This window comes from Sciurus carolinensis, chromosome 2 (genome assembly GCF_902686445.1).
Source record: "Sciurus carolinensis chromosome 2, mSciCar1.2, whole genome shotgun sequence".
Classification (NCBI taxonomy): domain Eukaryota; kingdom Metazoa; phylum Chordata; class Mammalia; order Rodentia; family Sciuridae; genus Sciurus; species Sciurus carolinensis.
In genome coordinates, this window is record NC_062214.1 from 77,036,589 (window position 1) to 77,062,879 (window position 26,291).

The 26,291-nt window shown below is 37.0% G+C and overlaps 1 protein-coding gene across 3 annotated transcripts in view; it reads right to left on the reverse strand.

The window, feature by feature from the left end:
• Positions 1-6,453: 6,453 nt before the first annotated feature.
• Positions 6,454-26,291, reverse strand: part of Tubgcp5 (tubulin gamma complex associated protein 5) — a 42,930-nt gene continuing 23,092 nt past the window's right edge. For all 3 annotated transcript variants that reach the window (XM_047541881.1, XM_047541883.1, XM_047541882.1), the window contains 17 exons: positions 25,758-25,872; positions 25,148-25,237; positions 24,396-24,489; positions 23,313-23,559; positions 21,362-21,564; positions 19,969-20,084; positions 18,895-19,163; positions 17,724-17,922; positions 16,880-17,068; positions 15,453-15,635; positions 14,161-14,245; positions 13,941-14,061; positions 13,028-13,206; positions 11,714-11,839; positions 11,049-11,137; positions 8,039-8,139; positions 6,454-7,096 (listed from right to left, as the gene is read on the reverse strand). In XM_047541881.1, the coding sequence (XP_047397837.1) occupies positions 7,050-7,096; positions 8,039-8,139; positions 11,049-11,137; positions 11,714-11,839; positions 13,028-13,206; positions 13,941-14,061; positions 14,161-14,245; positions 15,453-15,635; positions 16,880-17,068; positions 17,724-17,922; positions 18,895-19,163; positions 19,969-20,084; positions 21,362-21,564; positions 23,313-23,559; positions 24,396-24,489; positions 25,148-25,237; positions 25,758-25,872 (2,453 nt within the window). In that variant the 3' untranslated portion in view covers positions 6,454-7,049. The remainder of the gene's footprint in view (positions 7,097-8,038; positions 8,140-11,048; positions 11,138-11,713; positions 11,840-13,027; positions 13,207-13,940; positions 14,062-14,160; positions 14,246-15,452; positions 15,636-16,879; positions 17,069-17,723; positions 17,923-18,894; positions 19,164-19,968; positions 20,085-21,361; positions 21,565-23,312; positions 23,560-24,395; positions 24,490-25,147; positions 25,238-25,757; positions 25,873-26,291) is intronic.

Below are 26,291 nucleotides of genomic sequence, written 5' to 3' on the forward strand. Positions count from 1 at the left end.
ACTGTGCCTGGCTTAGCAGTTTCTTATAAGTATATACATTTTTGTTTTGCAGTGCTGGGGATTGAACTCTGAGCCTCACACATGCTAGGCACTCTACTGCTATATCCCCAACCCTAATTTATTCTTAATTATGATCTGGCAATTGTGTTCAATGGTATTTACACAAAGGAGTTGAAAATTTATGTCCACACAAAGTCTGTGCATGGATGTTTATAGAAGCTTTATTTACAACTGCCAAATCTTACAAGCAACCAAGATGTCCTTTAGAAAGTGAAAGAATAAACTGTGGTACATTCTGATAATTGAGTATTATTCAGCATTAAAAATATATATGAGCTAGCAAGCCATGAAAAGACATTAAAAAAAAAAAAAACCTTAAATGCATATTGCTAACTGAAAGAAACCAGTCTTCGAGCTCTACATAATTGTATGTGGTATGGTTTAGAAAGTTCCCCACAGGCCCTTGTGTTAAAAGGCTTGGTCACTAGCCTATGGTGCTATTGGGAAGTGGTGAAACCTTCATAAGGCGGGATCTAATGGGAGAAGTTAAGTCTTTGGGGCATGTCCTTGAAGGAGACATTGGGCCCCTGGCACTTTCCTCCTCTTTGCTTCCTGGCTGCTATGATATGAGTAGCTTTGCTCCACCATATGCTCCCTGCTACCATGTTCTGTCTCGCCACAGGCCCAAAACAACAGGGCCAAGGAACCACAGATTAAAACCTCTGAAGCCATGAGCCAAAATAAGCCTTTCTCCTTTTAAGCTGATTATCTCAGGTGTTTTGTTACAGCAACAGAAAATTGACTAACAAAGTATAATTTCAATTAGATGACATCTGGAAAAGGCAAAAATTTAAAAAGAACAAGACTATAAGTTGCCAGAGATTGGGAAGGGGAAGGGATAAATAAGTAAGTCACAGAAAATATTTCAGGGCAATGTAAATATCTGTACATACTATAATGATAGATACATGTCATCATATATTTGCCTGAATCTATAGAATGTACAACACCAACAATTTCATATAAACATTAGATTATTAATCTCGATTAGATTTTTATAAGGCAAGATGCTAATTTTACTCTCCTGGGTGAACACTAAAAAATCCCTCAAAATATACAGAAAAAGAAATGATAAGGGAAATACAATGATGTACTAAAAAACATATATTTAAAACAAAGAAAGGTAGCAATAGAGGAACAGCATAATCAAAAAGACTTGGGAAATTTAGAAAACAAATAGCAAAAGGGCAGGCATAAATCTTTATCAATAATTATATAATATTAATTATAATTATGTTCAATATAAAAGAATCAACTCTCCAGTTGAAAGGCATGGATTCATATAGATTTTAACAATACCTAATTATGTGCTCTCCCAAGAAACACATCTTAATTATTTTTGTACTACCGGCAATTGAACCCAGAGGCTTGCAGATGCTAGGCAAGCACTCTACTGCTAAGCTACATCCCCAGTCACTGGGTTTTGCTAAATTGCCCAGGCTGTCCTTGGACTTATAAATCTCCTATCTCAGCTTTCTCCATAGTTGGGATTACAGGCATGTGTCAGTTTAAGAGACACACTTTAGATTCAAAAACTCAAATAGGGGCACTTTCCTAGCAATGCAATGAGATCCTTAGTTCAATCCCCAGCACTGTAAAACAAAACAAAAAAAAAAATGTAAAACCCGAAGACATAAATAGGTTGAAATTAAAAAGGTGGAAAGAATATACCATTTAATAAGAAAGTAGAAGTAGCTGTATTATTGTACAAAACAGACTTGAAAAAAGAAAACTGTTACTAGAAACTAAGAAAGATATGTTGTGATAATAAAGTTGTCAATTCATCTGCAAGATGTAACAATTATAAACACGTATGTAATTAACATAGAGCTCCAAAGTACCTGAAACAAAGCTGACAGCATAAAAGAGAAAGATAATTCAGATAACTCAGATAATTCAGATGACCATTTCAAAAATGGATAGAACAACTAGACAGACTTGAACAATTTTAGGTCAGCTGGATGTAACAGAAATCTACATTTTGTTCAACAATAGAATACATTTTCTTCTCACCTACAATAGAGTATCTTCTAAGATAGACCATATGCTATTTCATTTAAAAGTCTATTTCTAAAAATATTTAAATCATACAAAATATGTTCTTTGGTCACAATAGGATGAAATTTGAAACCAATAGAAAGAAACTTGAGAAATTATAAATTCATGGAAATTTATCACATTTCTAAATAGCAAATGGATCTGTTATGGTTTGGATATGGTTTGAGGGTTCCCTAAGGATTCATGGGAGCTTGGTCTCTAGTGTGGCAGTGCTAACAAGTAGGGCCTAACAGGAGGCCCTCAGCTTAGGCCATTGGGGGAGCTGCTCTTGGAAGGGATTAAGTTAATAAAACTTGTGGACTCCCTGAGCTCTAAGAGTGAGCCCAACTCCTTTAGCTTTGCCTTTTTGCTTTGCACTTGATCTCTCCCTCTTGCACATGCTCTCGTCATTCACTAGAGGACAAACACGTGGGGCTGCTGCATCTGGGAATTTCACCTACCAACATTTTGAACTAAATAAACCTCTTTTGCTTATAAAGTGGTCTGTCTCACAATTTTGTTATAGTAATGGAAAACTGACTAATACAAACATTGGTACTGGGAGTGGGAGATTGTTGCTAATAAGGAATAATTCTAATTGTGTAAGTTATCTTTGGAACTGGGTTATGGGTGGAAGTTGAGTTTGGAGGAGGCTACAAAAAGTTTAGAATGCTGTTAGGAGAATAGTAGTGGCAATTCTGGTGGGGGTTCAAAAGACAAGATAGGAACTAGTCTCAGATGGAAATGTGAATTCTATTAAAAACTGGACTAAAGGCCATTCTTATTATACCAAGGCAAAGACGTTGGATATACTGGGTTCATGCCCTAAGACTTTACAGAAAGCCCAAATTAAGAATGACAGAATAGGGGCTGGGGATACAGCTCAGTTGGTAGAATGCTTGCCTCTACCAGGGCACAAGGCCCTGGGTTCAATCCCTAGCACTGCAAAAAAAAAAAAAAAAAAAAAAGAATGGCAGAATAGTTTATTTGGTGACAGACATTTCAATCAAGACAAGTCACACAGGTTGTGGTATAGTTATTAGTGACCATTTTTAGTCCGATTTACAGTGAAACTCAGAAGCAAAAGGAAGCAGAACAAAAAGATTTGGAAAATTCTCAGTTTGGCCAGGGAAGAAGAAAGTTATGTAAGGGTGCACCAGACATTAAAGGGAATGTTGATGTTCAGGACAATGGGAGAAAGGAAAAAGGCCTCGAGGGCATCTTAGAAGTCTTTGAGGTCACCTCTTACATCACAAGCCCAGCCTATGTCAAGGGTAGAGTAGTTTCATGGAACCCTGGGGGTTTTCTCTGTGTGCTCTCAGATGGAGGACTACCTTGGGATTCTTTTCCCTGAATTTAACCTGAAGGCAATAAACTTCCCACAAAGAAAAGCTCAAGACCAGATTTATTTATCAGAAAATTCTACCAAAGTTTTAGCTTGGTGTAGTGGGCATGCCTGGAAACCCAGTGACTTGGGAGGCTGAGACAGCAGGTTTGCAAGTCTGAGACCCACATCAGCAATTTAGTGAGACGCTATCTCAAAAGATAATGAAGACTGGGAAAGAGATCAGTGGTAAAGTACCCCTGAATTCAATCCCCAGCTAAAAAGAAAAAAAAAAATTCTACCAAACCTTTAAAGAAGAATTAGCAATGATCCTTCACAAATTCTTCCAAAAAGCAGAAAAAGTGGAATACTACCCAACTCATTGAAGAAGGCCAGTATTACTAACCAAAGATGCTGCCTGCCAAATGTATTACAAGGAAACTATAGATCAATATCCCTGATGAACATAGGTGCAAAAATACTCAAAAAATTTAGCAAACTGATTCCAACAATATATATAATAGATTATACACCATGACTTAGTTGGATTTATCCAAGGATTGCAAGGTTTGTTCAATATACAAAAATCAATTAAAGTATAAACTCTTTATTGGACAAAGGGGAAAAAAACTCACATGATCATCTTAACAAATGCACAAAAAAGCACCTCACAAAATCAAACATGATAATAATACTCAATGTTGATTTGAGGGAACTTGCTCAAATCAATAAAAGGCATCTATTAAAAAAAAAAAAAAAAACAACTAAATTATGTTGGAAGACCAAAGCTTTCCCCTTAAGCCAAGAACAAGACATGGCATTCTCTCTTCTTAGTTTTATTTATCACTGTATCACCATTTCTTGCAAGGGCAATTAGGAAAGAAAATAAAATAAGTCATTCAGATTAGAAGAAGTAAAATTATTTCTATTTGCAGATGACACCTTTACACAAAGTCATAAGGAACACACGCACGTGTACATGCCCAAGCCTACTAGTGTTAGTAAACTAGGTCAGCAAAGATGTAGGATAAAAGATCAACATAGAAAATCAGTTATGGGGGCTGGGGTTGTGGCTCAGTGGTACAGCACTTGCCTAGCATGTGTAAGGCACTGGGTTCAATTCTCAGCATCACATATAAATAAATGAATAAAATAAACATCCATCAACATCTAAAAATTTTTTTAAAAAATTTTTAAAAGAAAAATCAGTTATGTTTCTATATATTAGTACTTGCCAATTTCAAAATAAAATGTAGAACACAAGTTCATTTGCAACAGCATCAATTATAATAAAATCCTTAGGAATAAATTTAAAAAATATGAGTTGTACACTGAAAAATAAGATATGATTGAAAAAAAATTAAAGGCCTAAATAAAGAATAAAGACATTTCATATTCCTGGATTAGAAGATTTAAAATTGTGAAGATGGTAGTAGTCTTCAAATTGGTCAATAGACAATACAGTCTTTATCTAGATTCCCATGGCCTTTTTGGCAGCTAGACAAGCCAGTCCTAAAATTCAGAAGGAAATACAAAGGATCCAGAATAGCCAAAACAATCTTGAAAAAGAAGACAATTAGAGGACTCATATAATCTGATTCTAAAACAAACTACAACACTACAGTAATCCAGATAGTGTGGCAGCAGCATGAGGACAGATATAAATGAATGGAATAGAGTTGAGAGTGTAGAAACAAACCTATAACATCCATAATTTATTGATTTTCCAAAAATTCATGGGGGGCCAGCCATGGTGGTGCACACCTATAATACCAGCTGTTTGAGAAGTGGAGGCAGGAGAACCACAAGTTTTGAGGCCAGCCTCATCAACTTAGTGAGACCCTGTCTCAAAAAAAAAAAAAAAGGCCTGGGGATGTAGCTCAGTGGTAAAGCACCTGGGGTTCAATCCCTGCTACGCTACGCTCCCTGCAAAAAAATAATCCAGTGGGTAAAAGAATGGTCTTTTCAACATATTATGGTGGAATAAATAGATATATACACACAAAAGAATAAATTCAGACCCTACTTCATACTTGTATCATTAAGGACTAAAATTTCATGTGCTGCCTTGATGTCTTTGAGACTCTCAGGGATGTAAAAAGGCCTGTGAGTTCCCCTTCTCTCACCTGATAGCTCCCCTATTAGGCTATCCACCTGGCACCCTACCTGGTTCCCAGTATAACAGATTTCACCTCTCTGCCAGCCACAAAATTATCCAAACCAGTCACATCCTCTTCTGAGGGACCTGGGATTCATCCTGCCCTCTAGTTACTATAAAACCTACCTCCTTTATTTTATATTTTCCCTCTTATTTTGATCTAGCAAAAAGAAAAAGGGGACAGGAATTCCATGAAAACAGAAGATATATCAGGGGAGTAGAAGAAGGGGATTGAGGAGAGAGGAAGAACAAGAAAAGGAAGGAATGGTGGAATGCATCTGACCAAACCTTCCGATGTACATATATGAATATAGCACAGTGAATTTCATTTTTATGTATATCCATAATGCACTAATAAAAAAAAAAAGTAAATAGAAGAAAGATCAGTAGAGAAAAAGTGAACAGGGGAAGAGAGGAGGAAAGGGAAAGGCAAAGTAATGGGGACTAAATCAGAGCAAATTATATTTCAAACATATGTCAAAATTTCCAATATTGTGCATAACTAAAATGACCTACTAAAAAAATAGTTATGCCATATGGTAATCGAGAGGGGAAAAAAATAACCCTGTCTCCTACAGCCCCTGCTTGTTCATTTTATTTTCAATATGGTCAGAGGGTATACTTCGTATGATTTCTATTTTTAAAAGCTGTTAAGGTGTGTTTTATGCTCAAAATATATAATCTATCTTGGTGAATGTTCTGTGTATTCCGCTGTTGGATGAGTAGTTTAATAAACAACTGTAAATGTCAGTTTGATCTGTTGACTAATGTTCAGTTTGACTCTGTCCTTCCTGAGCTTCTCTGCCTACATTACCCATCTGTTTTTGCATGGTCTTCACATGCCAAGAAATATACAAAGGAAATGTGGAAAAACTGAATGGTAAACATAATTTTATTCAAGATATCACTGGTTAGTTCCCCCAAAATACCAAAAAACATTATGCATCAACAATTGGCCTTGGGTGAAGCTGGTTTCATATATTAATTGATATTTTCCATTTTGGAACTTCCCAGTCACGTAAAAATATAAATACTTTAAGGATTGTCAATTTAAAACAACTTTTTGAGAAGGTGGAATGTAAAACTCTATATAAAAACTCCTGTGACCAATATACAGCAGCAGCAAGAGAACTTTAAGAGCATTGGCTTATTTTTAATATCAATAATTATATTTTCAAAAGATCATATAATTTACATTTAAAAGTACCAATATCATAAATTTATAGCTTATAGTAGGAAATATAAGAGTAAATGGCCTATGTACACTTTGTATTATTTACAGACTCTTATATACATACCCTATGTACTTTCCAACAATCCCGAGAAAACACTTATAATCCATTTGTTTAGACTGTGAACAACAGTTTTTAAAATGAATCAAAATAAAAAGATTTTCGCTTCTCAGCTGCATATGGTGTAACTATATATGTATGAAGATGAAGTCTGAGGTCCATTGTACACTGAGGATATCTAACTTTGTTCCATGCCAGCCATGAGTGATAGTGCTAGAGATTCCACTGTAAGAAAAATGTAAAAAAAAAAAAAAAGTTTAAAGACTTTTAAATGTTTGAATAAACGCTGTAATAAATTCAAAATTGAAAAATATTTAAATGTGTTCTATTTTAACTTAAACCCTTATTTTTTAATGTATAATAAGGATGACTATATTAAATGTAAATGGAAAAGAGCAGTATGATTTGTTTCTATTTCAAAACATTTTAATTTTGAAAACAAAATCTAGGCATTTCATTGAACAAAGTACATTTGTCTGATGTGACATAAAACCTGGAACCTGCTCATGTCACACTGCCACCTTCTAGCTTATGGATGACACCTAGACACCAGCACCAGTGTGGATGACTGCATCATTGTTTCCTCTTACATAATCAGAACACAGTGCTTTTTAAATGTTTACCTATTTTTTAATAAGTGTACTACAATCTGAACATGCAAAAATGGGGAAGAGTTTAACTCTACATACATTCTTTACAAAAAAAAAAAAAATCAGAGATACTACTTAGTTCTTTGTTTCCACAGATTAACAACTCTCTCTTCTCTCCACCACTACCCCTCAGATTGCTCTATTTTTTATACACTCGGTTCTAAATTGTCAAGGAGAGGCAGCCTTGGAAATTTTAAAAGTTGTTAAAAAAAAATTCTATCTTTTGGAAATGAACAGTTACAAAGTCTACATATGATTACTGTCAGCTTCTTTATTTGGGTTTTAGGAATCCACTGGTATTATAAATGGTAATTAGAAAGCAAAGTCTTTAGCCCCAGGGATCTGCATCTGATGGTTATGAGCTCCACTACCTTCTGAGAAAACAATTCAAGGCATGGCACCTTCCATTTTTGAAAATGGTGAGAAGAGCAAATTCTTCATGAGATCAATACAAAACAATGATACACTTAGCTAAAAAAAATATAAAAGTAGTCATACTATAACATGATGTACTCACAATGGGGAAAAGATCCTCTACAGACGGCTTTGTTTAAAATGGTTACAAGAAACATGTGACAGTTTTTAAAATCAGACTCCATTTTCTCTATAGATTCCATTCTAGGAAAGAAAGTTGCAATTTATGTAAGTACATAAAGGCTTACAAAACATACAAAACATGTAGATAGGCTACAAAATATCTTTGGAGTAATTTCAAATGTCTTTTAATTATTTAAAATTCTAACTTTAAAGATTATAAAAAGAAATACAAAATACCCTATCTTACTTTCAGATAAAATTTTTCAAAGCAGTTTATGAAACCATGCTTTTTCCAGGTAATATTTACTTTTGGATCTACAATGATTAGGGATATTCCCTCTTCCTTTTCCTTTACATAATTCTGTATTTCTATATTTTACAAGCATATATTCTCTGTGAATAAAGAACAAATTCAGGATATAAAACCTTAATATTTGGAATTATTAAAAAGAGACTTAAAATGGGAACTACCCAACATACACAAGACAGAACCTCACCACTGGCTCCCACACGCCCTTGCCCATCTCTGGCAGGCACCCAGGGGACTACTTACACCTCCTCAGCCCCACCAGTACTTAGATGCAAATTTGAGACATCAAAGCATTTTGTTCATAAATATTTCATAAATGTATACTTTAAAGATTTCTTTCTAAACAGAGCCACACCATTTGCTTAGAAATATTCTACAATTATTAAATATCGCATAATCAGTGGGTACTTTGGCGAATTTCACCTACAATTTTTCACTTTCCAGCTTTAAGTATGAATCAGGATCAACTAACTTCCATAAACTGTGATGGCTGTTCATATGCTCCTCAAGTCCCCCTCACTCCCTGCTTTTTTCTCAGAATTTGTTGAAGAAACCACAACAGTTCAAGTTTAGCAAACCATACATGCAGCAGTGATTTTCTCCTCCACCCCACAGTGATGTGGAAAGAAGTTTTGCACTTTGAGAGGGCAATAGCAAAGCAAGCGAAACTTCTATTTCATCCCTGCAAGCACCAATTTTGCCTACTTAGTCTCTTTCTTCAGAGAACAGCCACAATTTAAGATTCTGAATGACACCAGCACTATCGTGAGCTCTCACTGCTTTAAAAAAACCCAGTTAACCAGACATGCACTTTTATTTCAGCGAAGTAATAGCAGAATTATCACTTCAACACCCTTACAAATAAGGCAGGGATTAAACACTGAGCTGTGTTTTCAAGTTAATTGTTGAGGATGGTGGGGCTGGGGGTGTAGCTCAGTGGTAGAATGTGTGCTTAGTATGTATAAAGCCTTGGGTCTGATTCCTAGCACAAATCAACTGCCCCCAAAATTGAAAAAGCAAAACAGAAGAAGAGTTCTACTGAGATAGGTGGGCTCTTAGGGAGAGAAAAAGAGAACCTCAGGAGTTCTACAAGCAGGACCAGTCACACTTGTCACTTTAGTTAGACAATTGTTAATTTAAGTGTCACCACATTCAAAGACTTATCCAATGTGTCCACAAATGATTTACAGCTAGACTGCTTAACCAAAGAGAAACATTCTGAAACCCAAATGATTGTCATGGGACCTGGTTTTCAAAGCAGCTTGCCTGTGCTGGGTGTGGTGGTGCACACCTGTAATCCCAGGTACTCAGGAGGCTGAGGCAAGAGGATCACAAGTTCAAAGCCAGCCTTAACAACTTAGCGAGGCTCTAGGTAATGTAGCAAGACCCTGTCTTGAAATAAATAAAAAGGGGTGGAGATGTGACACAGTGCTAAAGCACCCTGGGTTAAATCCCCAGCACCAAAAAGGAAAGAAAAAAAAAATAAATAAAAGAAGCTTGCCTGAGAACCTGCACATTTCCTCCCAGGAAAAACCATACATATTATCAGACAGGTCAACCCTGGGTGCATCACTAATCTCTTCACTGAGAGGCCAGGGGTGCACAACTCTGCCTTTGGGTGTGTACATTTTTACTCTCCTTAAATAAATCTTTGGTGTGCCTTGCTTCTGACATATTCTGAAATTCATTTCAGCAGGAAAAGAACCTGCCTGGGCTGGGCCGAGGGCCCACTTTCCTCTTTGGAGAAACATCCTTGGATGCCTACTTGGTGACATTACCGAAGGGAAGAAGAGTTCCTGAATCCTCAACTTTTCCATTGACTTTAGGGCATTTCCCTTTTTACATAACATGTGCGAATAACAAACATACTGAAAAGTAAAATACACATCTGCTGCCAGGCAGGGTGGCCCATGCCTGTAATACCAGTGGCTTGAGAGGCTGAGGCACTAAGCAACTCTGTGAGACCTGTCTCTAAATAAAATACAAAATAGGGCTGGGGATATGGCTCAGTGGTTGAGTGCCTCTGAGTTAAAACAAAACAAAACAAAACAAAACAAAACAAAACAAAACAAATCTGTTAGCAAGCATACAAAATACAACTTTGGACTATAAACTAGCATGAAGTCCAGAATCCACTTTAAAATGGTTCAGCAAGTTTTTGGGTGGGGTGGGTGGAGGACAAAATACAGAACTGTCATGACAGGTAACTGGGAAGAGGGGCAATGGGCACTCAGGTTTGTTATGCTGTCCTCTCTATTTCTATATATGTCTGAAGGTGTCTATAAAAGAAATTTAACAAAACACAAATACAACCTAAAAATATTTGCCTGTCCTAATGAAAAGACCTCAAACTTTTCTGTTTTCTCTCCCATAAAAGAATCACACAATTCCTGATGCTGCCTAGTTGAACAAATTCAACTTTATTTTTTTCTTTTTTTTGAAGTATGAGGGATCCAGGGCCTTTCAGATGGTAGGCAAGTGCTCTACTACTGACTATACTTCCACTCCTCAAATTCAGTTTTTAAATTCTTAATTATAGTGGCAAGTGATGTGTTGCCAAGATAAAAAAACAAAACAACAACAACAACAACAACAAAAAAGAAAAACCTCTCCAAATGAAGCCAGTTAGAAGGGAAGTTGACACAGTCAGGACACAGACAGTCATGGGGCACACACTTACTGCCAAGCCCCAAGGCCAGCCTGCCAACCTTCTGCAAACATGAGAGCCAAGTTCAACACCTTCATGATGGCTTCCTTCACAAAGCTGACCTGGAGATTAAAGTCAGGAACAGAACACAGGATTTATAACTGTGCTTGGATACTGACACCAACACTTTCACCTAATTTAACTAAGTCACAGAAAAAGCTCATCAGTGCCATGACTGCCTTCTATGTATATGGAGGATGCCGGACTTCAAGGTAAGTCCACTTGGAATGGGTCATTTGTGCACACGATTCATGAGGTACTGGCAACACAGTGGAACCAAGAGGGCAAGCAACCACCATGGGATGGTCATTTAGTTCAATGGTTGTGATACTACTCAATCCCATACATTCACACTAAGCCGAACACACAATTGTTCCAAAATTGCGACCTAATTTTCTAAATAAATCCAGGTGTTAGGCACAGGGAGTGTTGACTGTGGTAATATAGTTCTCATGTTTTTCTTAGAAATATAACTTTCAGGGCAGACATACGTAACCTCATTTGACCCTGTCCTTTCTAAAAAAGATTCTGCAGAACAGTAGCTTAATAATCACAAAATTGCAAAGCAGATAGACATTCCCCCTTGCCCAGTTTTCCTCCTGCCTCCCTGGCCACATGTGTTGTGACATCTCCCATACCTTTTCTCTCAGTAGACATCGATCATGGATGGTTGACAAATACCTATAGTGAATTTTAATCAATTGATCTAAATCCTTGGCTTCCTCAACTTGATGCTGAAACTCCAGCCCAGTACTATGAAGAATCTTGGAAGAGAAAACAAAAAGCTTAATCAGCATACACCATTTTTGAGGGTGGTGTGCTGCACACAAAACTTTCTACCAGCCTCTTCTACTCCTCTCAAATTCTTCCTTCATAATCACATCCTCCTGTAAAGGATGACTGGACCCAGTGGTGTTCTGATTCTGAGATGACAGTAGGCCTTGGCACAGCCACTTGCACACTCAACACTGAACTTCAGACTAACAGGCTTCCTGGTGGGAAGGGGCAAATTCATCAAATCAATTAGCAAATGCATTGATTAAAAAACAATTATCAGGAAAATTTGTAGTAAATGTACTTATCATTTTTGCAATTAAAATAATTTTAATGCATTCATGTTTTTAGTAAGTTCCACTTTTTTGACCTGTTTCTAAAAGAAACATAGATATACTTTGAATAGAAAACAAAAAACTAAGTAAGAACTCAAGTTCCTATTTAACACTTTTAATAATCAAGGGCACAAAACCAGCCTGGTGAATGCCAGTATTGCAGTCAGGGGGGACACAGAGCACCCTGCTCATCTTTCACACCCCAAGTACAGGTTTCAAGGGTTCCTTCATCAAATAAGAAAGGTTTTAGAATTTATGTACCAGAATGGTTATAAATGAAGGGGTAACTTTGTTTCTTTTTTCTTTAAAGCAAACTTTAAGTGCCAAGTAAGTTCTGGCCTCTAATAATACTGCTACAGTTCATATATTAGAACTTCTCTTTCAGAACTTTCTCTAGAACCAGTTTTAAGATGTGTAAGAAAAGTAGTTTCATTTATTTTTTAGTGAGTTACTTCTTATTTTTGAGAAAAATGTATTTAATCCAGCTATACTTTCCCTATCTTGAGGATTTGGGCTGTTACTAAATATCGAATCCAGCAGTCACCACTGATCAAATTTAGTGGACTATGCAGCATGTTCAGAAGGAATTCCAAAAGAGGAGCTCTGAGTGTGCCTGTCCTAAACGGAGAGGCTGTAATCTCTGGACACATGTGCTAGTAAATTAAGGAAAAAAAAAATCCTCCTGCTGTCTTCTTATTCTGTGATTAAATTTTATATATGTCCATTTTCACAATTTATAAGTATTTTGGGACTCCTTTGTATTGACAAATATTTCATATGTCATGCTCTATAAAAAACTATATACATAAGGTGACAGAACTGAGGTAGATGGCAGACACCAACCCTGGTCATGATGTAGTTGTGTAAACTGTTCACAAAGTGCATGAGCTTCACTCTTAAGAGGAACATGCGATGGATCTGCTGTCCTACTGGTTCCTTTTGTGATCCAAATTGAGCAACTGTGTCTTGTTCACTCAGAAGGCCTTCTTTAAGATGTGGTTTTCCAGCAGTATTTGCAAGTTCTACAAAGGATTGAAAGAGAACAATGGGTGGAAAGCACATTGGCTCAAATCCCACCACGCCACTACATGAGGAGGGAATTCTGGGGGATGAGGCATAGGCACTGCTGGAGCACTGCGACAGGGACACATCAGGACCCAACTTCAGTGCCTTTGGAAGATAAAGTGTTAAGAGCTCCCTGTATCGTTTGTTACCACTGTCGTGAAACATGTAAAGGTCCCATTAACTTGTCATTTGACTTTTGCATATTCTAAAAAGAATATTTATTTGGGCCAAATTCCTAATTAGTTATTGAATTTCAGACCAACCCTATATACAACTTCTTGATATTTCTTTTCTTTTTTTCCTTCCCTCCCTCCTTCTATCTCTGTCTTTATTCAGTACTGGGGTTTGAACCCATGGATGCTTAACCACTGAGCTACATTCCCAGTCCATTTTATTTATTTTGAGACAGGGTCTCAATAAGTTGCTAGGTGTCTTGCTAAGTCACCTAAGATGGCCTCAAATTTTGGATTCTCCTGCCTCAGCCTCCTAAGTTGCCGGAATTGCAATTATGTGCCAAAGTACTCAATTTGGTATTTCACTCAGAAGGTATTTTAGGTCCATAAAACTGTTACTATAAATACACATTAGTTTGGCATTTGTTTACACATTTAAAGAATCATCAAAAAATACCAATATTTTTTCTTCAGGGTTAAAATTAAATTGCTATTTATCCGTTAAGAACAAATCTTACCACCAAATAGTAAAACATCCAGACTATATTTTGCCCATTTTATTTGCAATAGGAGAAGGAACACCTGATTATAAATTTTTTGACATTCCAAACTTATAACAATGTCCACAGGCCATGGGACCTATGGAAACAAAAACAAAATGAGAAAAGGAAGTAACCTATACTTACATTTTTAGTTTTAATAGAAAACAATGTTTGTAAAAGGAATACCCACACTCACCTTATAACTCAGGGTCAGACCATCTAAGGTATGAACAGGTAGTTTCTTCTTAGCTGTGTCAACATTTTCAAAAGATATAGAAAGTCTAAATAAAAAAAAATTCAGCTTTAGTTTGTGACGATATTATGCTCACATAAAAAATGCTCTTTTAAAAAATTAGCATTTCAGCATTTATGTAACATTTTAAGAGACGGTGCGTTTCATAAAACTCAATTATGCTAACAAATTCATGTTCTCTAGCATATATTCCAGAACAGAATTAAGTTCTAGAAATAAGGAAGAGGAGCAAAGATTTTAAACAAAGGGCTAGCTACAAAAGAGATACTTAACAATGATAATAAATTAAGCAGAAAAAAAGACAAAGTTGAGGAATAGGCCGGGAGCTTAATTCTGGTAAAAGTCAGGCCAGGTTGAGAGGATATAGCCCTCTGCTCAGGTGTTGGGGAGAGGACAGAAGAGCCTCCTCAGTGAGCCAGGCGTGCAGGGAGTGCAGAGGCTTCCAGAGCTGGAGTGAAAGAATGTGATCTGCTTCTGCAAGCACGGTGCTGCACACTGCTTCAGCCACGTGTTCCTGAGAAGGGTCTGAATAGGACTCCCATAAGAAAGCAAGCCAGTAACACAGAATTTAGGAATGTGCTGGCTCCAGGCGATACTCTGGCATGTGTCTTTATCTCACGTGGCTTTCAAAACAGTCCTGCTAGCCCATTTCTCCTCCCTCTAGGGACTCCCAGCCCAGTGCAGACTGGCAGTCACCTTCATTGCACAGAGGAGACAGGGCTGCACCAAGCAAGCAGATCACCCCCAGGTCATAGATGGGAGAACATGCCACTGTGGGCCGGAGGGAAATAGCACTTAGGGAGGACAGAAGTATTGCCAAATCCCGGAAATGTGAAGTACGGTAGGAGAGAGAATACAACATGTATGTATGTAAGTTATGAGGTTGGGAAAATAGAGTCAGAAAGAAAAGGCTCCATTCCTTGAGAGATGAAGCCTGGCCTCACTGTTGGGAAAAATCCAGAAGGGGCCTGAGCAGGAGTGTAGAAGTCACTTGTGAGGGTCAAGTCCTGTGGTGGAAGGGAGTGAGGCCGAGAGAGAAACAGGAGAGCTCTGAGTCAGCCCTGAGAGGTGTGGGCCACTATGCCCAACTTTGATATTCTAATATGTAAAATAAATAGTAAAACTTACAGGGCTAATGTGAGGATCACCAAATCTATGTAAAAATTCATATAAAACTTTTTGGTTCATGATTTACTTTATACTACTTAAAAGAAAAGGTGCCTCGCATATTTTACCGTGAACTGTCTTCAGGATAACGCTGTCCTACTGCTTCTTGAAGTTGGACATTAAGAAAAGAAACATTCTGCCAGGTTTCCTTTTCTCTTATTTTATCAAAAATTGATGTGTAGAAGTCATACATGGTATCTCCCCCCTCCATTAAGAAAAAATTTCTCATGGCCTGCAAGTACTCAACCAATCTGAATGGAGAGAAGATAGGGACAGAAAGATTTTTTAAGTTCATAAGGCAGGATTCTAGACCAGTTCCAGGTTTGGCACGCTGCCACCTGTAGTGAAATAGATTTACAATCTACATCTACTAACATCAGAAATATTACTTTTTTCGATAATGGTTAAATTCTTAAAAAAATTATTATTTTTTTTTTTTGAGAAGGGGTCTCACTAAATTGCTGAGACTGGCCTTGAATTTGCTATCCTCCTCCCAAGACACTAGGATTACTAGTGTGTGCCACCACACCTGGCTCCATGGTGTTTCTACTGTTAACATTTGGGGTATTTTGTTCCAGTCTTTTCTATGAATTTAAAATATATAATTTCTATCATACTATGTATGTATCCTGCTTTTTTCGGGGGCATGGAGGGGGTACTGGGGATTGAATTCAGGGGCACTCAACCACTGAGCCACAGCTCCAGACCTATTTTGTATTTTATTTAATTACAAGGTTTCACTGAATTGCTTAGCGCTCACCCATTTCTGAGTCTGGCTTTGAACTTTCGAGCCTCCTGTCTCAGCTTTCTGAGCCCCTGGGATTACAGGAGTGCAGTGCTATGCCCAGCTGTTTCCTGTTTCCTGCTTTTTAAGCTATAGAACAGTTTATGTTATTTAAAACTCTATATTGATTTAATTTTTATAAACTTTATGAAGTTTGCACATGGATATGGGAACACCATAGTCAACAGAACTAGTCATCTATTACAAGTAATTTTAAGTTTTTCATCCTAAAAGCAAACTTTATGATGGACATTTCTTATTTTAGTTGTCAATGGACCTTTTATTTATTTATAAGTGGTGCTGAGAATGAACCCAGTGCCTCACACATGCCAAGCAAGCACTCCACCACTAAGCCACAATCCCAGACCTTATGATGGGCATTTTTGTACAAGTTTTGTATATTTCTCTTGGGATAGATTCTCAGAAATAAATAATTAAATTTCCCAACACAATTAAGAAAATATTGATGGCTAACTGATCTTAACTGGATGTGTGTTTACTATACATCCATTTTCGACTCTAATAAAAATTAACTTGAAAATATATTTTAAAATTATTTTTAAAAATTATTTTGTATAAGCCCCTGGATTGGATCCCCAGCACTGCACATCCCTCAAAAAAACCAAACCAACCAAACTGTTCTTAAACCCAACTGTTCTTAAAGTACAATGAACTGCTAACTATTTCCAAAACTAATTTACTTCTTGTTACCTGTAATCTTTTTTTAAGGTTTGCATGAGATTTCCACAACAATCTAAGTATTGCTTATCAATATGAGGATAGAGGCAAGATCTCAGTGTTAATTCAAAAGTCTGGCATGTCACAGATTCTGATGATCTATCCACACATATGTCACCACCAGAAAACTTCTCATGAAAGTCACTCTGCTCCAAATACAACCTTGAAAATAAAAATGTGAGGCATCAATTTTTATGAGCTGTTGTCAACAGAATTCTCTTAAAACCCAGAGTCCTATTTTTAACTTTTGTCCTAAGATTAGGAATTATTACAAAGAAAACCTTTCTACCCAAAACGTTCTTTCATCAGAGTTGCTGCTGCCTTAGGGTCAGGTACTGGGGTCGGTCCTTCTATTAGGGCTGCATGCAGCAAATACTTGTCTGTCATCAGATAATATGTCACCTTGTGGTCATTAATGGCTTATTCCATTGGGCTAAGTGCCTAAGCATCCTAAGCCCAAGACACATCTTATGCACAAGAAGGCCCTGACCCAGTGTGTGTCCAATATCTGTCCAGACTTTCAGAAGCATATGTGGGTGAACCACAGCACTCTTGGGGGCCTGAGAGTACAGAGACAAACTGCTAAGGCCAAGTCTGTAAACTTTTGCAAACAATGAGGAGGACCAATTATATATCTTAAAAAGGTAAATACACATTTTCTTGCTTTCTGTTCATTAGGAAGGAGAGGCTACAAGGGTTTTTTTTTTTTTTTTTTTTTTTAAGGCTGGAAAGCCCTACCTGGCAGAAATAAACAGTTACTAAATATTGTACAGATGTTGCCATTTCAACCACTGAAAATCTTGCAGGTGTGTATCACCTTGCAAAGTTAATGGCCAGCAGTGGATCGTGAATGTCATCCAGTTCAAGATGCCTTTCAGCTATGGACTGCATCTTAATTAGGTTCTCTTTGGTTGCTTGTTGATCAGTAAGGACCTGTGGAGTGGAATCTTCTCCACGTCGAAGACGTGACTGTACAGATTCCAAAAAGAGAGTATATAAGCTTTTTCTGTCTGCATCTGAAACACAGAGAAATATAAAAGATGAATTGATAAGTATATAAACAAATATTGAATAATTTCATCTTAACAGAGCATAATATTTTTCCTTTGGCTTATGAAGGACTATACCTATTTCTTTTACTTTTAGAGTACAGCAAAACTAAACATATTATATTCTCTGTTAAACAAGTACAAAATTCATGTTTAAATATCATAACATCTAAGCTGATTTTATTCGGAACAAAGTTAATATCTGAAGCAGGACACCTGAAAATTAAGTTACTACCATACTGTATAACGCTATGGTAAGACTTGTAGGAATCAAATTTCATTGGATAAAACACTGCCAACACTGGCCCTGGATAGCCTTTACAGCTCACTGTTCAATTAAAAAGGAAACACTGTACAATGTAAAAATAGTATTTAAAGTAGATATAAAATGAAATAACATATTACTGAGGTGATTTATAAGCCAAATAAATCTGGTCATATAACTCTGACGGCTTTTTAGTCAGCTGGTAAACATTTAAATAAATTACTTAAAATGCATTTTAAAAAAAAAAAACAAAAATCACAATCAAAATTTTCTCAAAATCTATGATCGTCTGATTTGCTCATGAGAAAATTCCTATCTGCCAGAGGACATGGTACACAAGAGTTAAACAGTGCACTGATTTTAGAAAGGTGGGAGAATTATATTTTTAAAGAACCACCAGTCCTAAGGAGATGAGGGAGGAAAATGCACATGGAACTTATTACTGTCTTTCCAAACAAAATGCTAAAAGTTCCCCATGAAGACAATCATTTTTTTTCAGTCAAGAGCACCATGATTATTCATTCAATCACAGTATAAATTCCATTCAAACCAAAGGCTCTGGTGACTTTCAAACTACAAAATATTTGGACTCTCAGGATGACATGAGTGACATGAGTGACATGGGGAGCAGTGGACTGGATGCTGAGGAAGACAATGAAGCAGGGACAGGATACCTCTGGCTGCCACCTGGCACGCAGTGCTCTCCGCACACCTCAGGTTCTTCAGCAACTGCATTGACTTGCCAGCCATTATGATTTGCTTCAGGACAGGTTTGAGGAAGGACACCATGGTGTGCTGCCTGCTGGAGGGACCCTGGTCACTGCCAGAACTTGCACTAGCATTGTCATTCATTTTTTCTTCATTTTCTGTCTTTTCCGATACACTATATAATGTGTAAGTTGCATACCAGAAGTCTCTGTGATTTACTGGAACATTTTTGTTCCTATGGAGATTCAAACAAATTTTAAACTGTAACTCATTCATTGCCTTGGAATAAAAGTCAGAATCCAATTTTTACAAAAATTCTCATGTGAGGCTGATGAAATAGGACCCACCAACAGACATAAGATTCAGGTGAAGGAAGGCCGGTTCCTCCATGAGAACACTGTGCAAACTGTTACCTTTCTAGGCTCCAGGGACTTAAAGGTCCTTTTGCTGAGGTGTTCAATGGATAGCTACCAACAGAAAGCACACATCTAACCAGGCTGCATAACTGGACACTGTACAGATGTCCCCTGCAGTTTATACAGTTTTGTCCAGAAAAATCAGTTAAAGGAAGGGGAATCATAATAAATGGATTAATATTTTCCTTAATTGTTTTATTAACTGTTATGCTAAAGGATAAAAAAATTACCTTATTCTGAGAAATAAATACATTAGAAGCATATCCTATAATATTTTCATATCATTTATCTTACTGATAATTTAAAATGGGAATAATTAGAATCATTTGATATCACCTAACTTCATTTTATGGAAAGCAGTGTGCATTTTAAAATCATTTGAAAACATAATTTGCTATGAAAAGCTTTGAGTGACATAAAACTTGATGGAAGTATTTTTAATTGGCCAGTACATGACATTTTCTATGGACACAATAGAACAAAACTATGCCATGAGGACAACACAGCTCTGTCATTCAAACTGTGCTCTCAGTACCATGTGAAACTAATGAAAGCACTCAATTTTGACATGGGAACAAACAAGTGAAGCCAGCACCCAGCATGCCCTGTGCTGCTCATTTGCACCTCTGTATGATGAACTCCCTGGCACTGTCCCACAGGTGCCCATGCACAATCCACTCATCCACAGTCTGCAGATACGGTCGTACTGTTTCCACCCAGAGAGAGAACAGGAGGGAGACCTATGAAAAATAATGTGCATAGTCAGTGCTCTGAGCTCTTGTTGCTAGGTTGAGATGAGGCTTAAACATTTCCAAAATACCTTTAAAAAAGTGATTGAACTTTTCTATATTTTTTGAAACAAAGTAAGAAATTAAAATCCCAAAAGCATATACTATAAAATCCTTATGAAAAGTTCATCTAAATATGGAATGATTATATTATTTACCATTCACACTAAGACTGTCCTGAGGGTGAAAATCACACAGGGACAACAGACATAACCTGGGACCATCCAGGCAGATGGGTATAGTCACACTGTCTACAGAGTACTACTAGCAAAATGTCCATTAAGGATGAAGAAATTATTTCATTCTTTATGATTCCCAGTAGGAAATGTACAAAGCTGAAAGAAACCAACCTTCCTTTGCACTGAACTATGGTGCTAAATGGTGCAATGTTAAAATGCTACAAGGATAAAATAGTCAAGCACTGTGGTCCTTCCCCCTTGGTAATGGTGCAGTTCCTCATCCTGAACACAGAAGTGGTTTTAAGGATCTACATGTGTAAAAGTTTCATCAATTAATGGAATCCAAAATATGCACCCAAATAAATCTGTAGCTTTCTAGATTATAGTCACTACTGGATTTTGTACTTTTTAAAAATTGTTGCAAAAATGTATATAAATTTACCATTTAACCTTTTTCTTTTTTCTTTTCTTTTTGCAGTACTGGGGATTAAACCCAGGGCCACTGAGTCACATCCAAAGTCCTTTTTATTTTTTATTTTGAGATAGGGTCTTGCTAAGTTGTCCAGGATGGCCTCAAATTTGTGATCCTCCTACCTTAGTCTTTGGAGAAGCTGAGATTATAGGTATGTGCCAATGCACCTGGTTCATCTTAACCGTTTTTAAGTGTATGTTCAGTGATTTCCATAACTATTGGAAACTATTTCATGATGTAACACTGAAACTCTACACTCATTCTCCCTCCTGGCCCTTAGTAGTTACCTTTCCACTGTTTCTATGAATGTTACTGCTTTAGGTGCCTCGTATCATAGACCTGTGTTTTTGTGTGAAAAAGAGTTAATGCAAATATCTACATAAGTCTTTGTTCTTGCCTCATTCTTCTGATGACCTTGGCAATTAAAGCTAAAAAGGGTCTTGAATTTGGAAGCTAACTTTAAAACTCTAAGCAACTGTCTGACACATCATGATATAAGCATCACTTAAGAAATAACTACAATAGTAATCTACCACTCCTTCCCCATGCACTGTATACCAGGTAGAGGTTACACTTACAGTTTGCTCAGAGGCTTCTCCAACATTGTCATACTCAAGAATGGCCTTGTACAGGGTGTTGAGCAGGTGAGATGCCCGGACAACATTCCGAGTGTCAGGTGGAACTTCTGCTACTCCAGTACTAAACACTTTGTGCAAAACCTTGAGCTGAGCCAGTCGAGGTGACAGCTTGTCCACTACTATTGCAAGAGTTATCGTGGTATCTGCAAGCAGCAATAAATCAAATTCAATAGCAAGGAAAAACATCCGTGTCCAAAATGCGATATAAATGTTAACAATACTAAGCCACTTCTTTGGCTTTTGAAAAGGCATGGCCAAATGGGTTTTAATTTCACATCACAAGGAGTCAATTTTCCTCAGGAAAAAAGAATACCTGAAGTCAAGGAGAAAGACAACTCAACAGAAAAATAATATATAATGGAATTTACAGTTCACAGAAAGAGAAAAATAGCGATTCTTAATTAAACACATAGAAAGACACTCAACCTCACTTATAAAGAATGCAAATTAAAACTACATAAGGTAAAACTAAACCCCTTTATATGATCTACCATTTTAGTGAGGGGGCAAGGGAAGTTGTGATTACAAAGGGTTAGCACAGCTTGTGCAAAACCCATGTGGTGGGCCCCACTCCTTGTCCTGGACATGCAAGTGGGTGTATGGATCTAAAAGTGATAAAATGGCACAGATCACAAAGACACCATGTCCCACTGCCCCAAGTATATAATACTGGTGACCCCATGGGGTTCGCAGACTGGGTAATGTGTTATACCATACAATTTTCCCAGTTTTGATCCTATACTGTAATTACAAAAGGTTTCACCACTGGGGAAAGAAGGGTGATGGGAACATGGGTCCTCTACATACTACTCTTTCCCCTTTTTGGGGGGTGGGGGTACTGGGGATTGAACATAGGGGCACTTGACCACTGAGTCACATCGCCAGCCCTATTTTGTATTTTATTTAGAGGCAGGGTCTCACTGAATTGCTTAGCGCCTTGCTTTTGCTAAGGCTGGTTTTGAACTTGAGATCCTCCTATCTCAGCCTCCCAAGCTGCTGGGATTACAGGTGTGCACCACTGTGCCCGGCTGTATGCTACTCTTTTCAGTAGTTGAAAATAGGATCAAAAAATAAATAAATAAATTTTAAAAAACTACACTGATTGACCATTTAATCCTTATTATACTGGTGAAGACCAAAAAGTGTGATTCTCTCAACATACTACTGTTGAGAGAATGAGGAAATAGCTATTTTATATATGTTGCTGGCAAGAGCAAAAATGTATTTATCTATACCTCACTGGAGAGCAAGGTAACAAAATCTAGTAAAATCACACATCAGATATTCTTTGACCCAGCAATTACATTTTTAAGACTCTACCCCACAGATAATATGCTGCATGAGTTTGATTATTAAAATATTTAAGTGTTTATCACAGCTCTGCAGGTAAGAGCACAAGAGTAGAAATAATCTAAATGTCCATCAAGGGGGGGTTGGGGTTATGATATAGCCATACAACAATACACTAATTTATAAAAAGGAACTAGGAGGTCCTCATGTACTTTTATGGTATAATCCTCAAAATTTAAATTAGAAAACAATTTGGAGGGAGCAGTGTAGTGACTATGAGGTATATGTTTATGTCTGCATTGCTTATGCATGTCTAAACTGCTTCTGGAAGGGTGTATAAGAAGCTGAGGACATGGTGTGCCAGGGAGGGGAATTGACGGGCTGGGGAACTGAACAGGAGAAACAATTTCACTGTAAATCCTTCTATGCTTTTTGAATTTTTAGGAATATGAAACACTTAAAAATATAAATTCAAAATAACTTAAAAACTGCATGAGAATTACTTATTTTCCATGTCTTTCAAACCTTACACCAATAAATAACTTGAATGGCATTCCAAATAAGTGTTATGTATCTTATGAATTACAGGATATTGAAATACCATTATTGATGATGCACTTCTCAATTTCTGTAAGTTCCTTTTTGAAGCTAATGAAATATTTGTACAGGGCCCACATGAAAGCCTGGTAGGTTCTAAAGGGAGCTTCAGCTGACTTCTTAGGAATGGAACCACTTCCAGGTAACGGGCTTTCGGAGCTGTGTCCCATGACTTCATCAATGAACTCCTGGAGTCGAAACACAACCTGGCCATACGCTGCGATTTGTTCCAGCACAGATCGTAAACAATTCTACCACAGAAACAAACCCAATTACATAGAGTCAGCCTTCCATAAACATTCAGATTCATTACTCCCCTTAGTATAAAATATTGTTTTTGTGACTGCTTTAAACACTATGTTTAGCAGAAAACAAAGTAATATCATGATGAACATTTAGTTTTATATTTAAAAGACACAATGAGCATTAATTTCTATGTAATACAGAATAGTGGCTTATACTTTTTACTTTGGATCCTACTGCTTCAGCCTCCTGAGCCTCTGGGATTACAGGTATGAGCTGCCACACCTCTGCTTATACTTTTTAAAAATACATATAAACTATAGATAAAACAACTGTAGAATATAGCTTTTGCAATATAGAATAAAAGGGGGAAAAACAGAGTGCAAATCAAAATAAAATGTCAGAAACAATATTCGAGAATGGCCTACATACTGTAAAGATGCACAACTTAATTTTGCTTTTTGGATCTTAAATATATTTAAGTTAATTTCAACACTGAAATGTTCTGAAGTTGTATTTCCACTGGGTAAATCCCATTATTTAGCTTAATTCTTTTTCTTAATTTTTCTAGTGTTGACAGATTTTTTTAAAATATATTTTTGAGTTGTAAATAGACACATTACCTTTTGTTTATTTGTTTTTATGTGGTGCTGAGGATCAAACCCAGTGCTCACATGTGCTAGGCAAGTGCTCTACCACTGAGCCACAACCCCAGCCTGGATTTTTATTTATTTATTTATATGTGGTGCTGAGAACCAAACCCAGTGCCGCATGTGCCAGGTACAACCCCACAATCCCAGCCCCTAGCTTAATTCTTAAATTATAATAAATACATATAACTTACGTGTGTTAGATGAGTTACTATAATATTGTTTCTCACAGTTACTTTCCCATCTATTAACTGAAAAATAAAGAGCTTTTTTACCCCTGAAAGTAACCTGAAATGAAATAAAAGAGACATATGTTTAGTTTAGAAAAATATACATATAGTACGCTCAAGAAATTTTTTAGTAAAAATTCTGAATCAGGGGACAAAAAAGGTCAGATGATAAGAAAAAGGAAAACATCAACCTTTATTTAATTACCCCAAGACTCAAGATATTTCAACATCATCTTTGATGAGAGAAGTTTGAAACAGTGTTGTCAAAGCACTGTCCCCACGTGTTTGATGACCTAGAGACCATCCCAGGCCGGAAACTGTCAGAGTCAGTCTCACAATTTATGGCAGGAGCACCAAGATTGGGTGCTCAGTCATAATAGCACTTAAAAGCTGCATGAGATTCCTGGCCACTGGATTAGGCACAGGCAATTCTCAACACACTTCCCAGTAAAGGCAGTCAAAAACAAACTTTGCTTTGAACTCAATAAAACAATGATGCCCTAAATCAATAAAATCATATACTAAACTACTTAAAATGAAAAAGAAGCAAATGTCAACATCTTCCAATTTCCAGAGTCAAATTCAAAGTCTGAACTTCATCTCTAAGGGCCCATTTCTGGTTTGAATGTTGGAAAACTCCTAAACACTTTCCTTTAAAAAAGCTGTTTTGCTTCTCATTAATAAAGTTTTCCAGACTATTAGTTAATAGATCTTACCATAAAGTTTCCCGAATAACCTGTGTCTCAGTAACAAAAACTCTGTCATCAGGAACATACAACGGATCACTGCTGTACAAGTGTTGATCCCTAGTAGACAGCAAACATCAAAAGTCAACATGAAAGTTTCTAACTTGGTAAGATTACTTACCTCAAAGAACACATGCAAGTTTGTGCTACCTTAGCTAGTAATTGATCAACAAATAAACATGATAAATCCCCTCTATATTCATTTGTTGAAATACTCTCAGAGAAGCATTTTGGAGTACTTTTAACTACTGTTTATTGCTGAGCAAATGTTTACAACTATACAGTATGTTTTCTGTAAAACAGTAAGTGTATTTTTGTAAAAAGTAAACTAAGACAAATTAAGTAATGGTCTAATACATACCAATACATTCACTTTGAAAATAACACAAAATAAAAACAGCATAATTAAATAACAATTTGTTATAAATGATTTATTAAAATTTGTTTAATCAAAATTGTTTTAAAACAACTACAAGCTTAAATTTCAGATAAGTAATTGTTAAATCACAAATCAAAGCCAAATGTTTAAACATCAAAGTTTATTCTATCATTACATTAAATGAAAAGTTTAACTTCTTACCACACAGCAGCTAAATTGGAGTGCAAATGCAAACTATGTGGAATTCTTGAGGGTCTGGCTGTCCAGTACTGATGGACCACATGCTGTTCTAACCAGCTTCGGCCATCTGGCTCATCTGTTGGAAAGAAAAGTAATGAGTATAAGTTATGAAGTAACACAATAATACTTGCCACAAAATCTGAACTTACAACTCCAAGAATATACCTGAAAAAAAAATTAAAAAAAAAAAATAAATAAAATAATATTGAGAGGGTTTCAAGATGGCGGACTAGAGGGCGGCTGCATTTCACGCTGCTCCAGGACTCAGGATTCAAAAGAGGAGATAGTGAGAGACTTGGGACCAACTCAAAGCCGCCGGGTGAGTCTCTCCCGTTGGGGAGGCGTCCCGGATGGGGCGGTAGTCCCGGAACGCAGGGAACTTTGTGAAGTAGAGTTGCTCGGCGAGACACCCCTCCCCCCACTGGTGCGGTAAACATGGTAAACACGGACAACTGGGATCATCGCAGAGGAGGCCGCTCAGCACAGCGCTTGGAC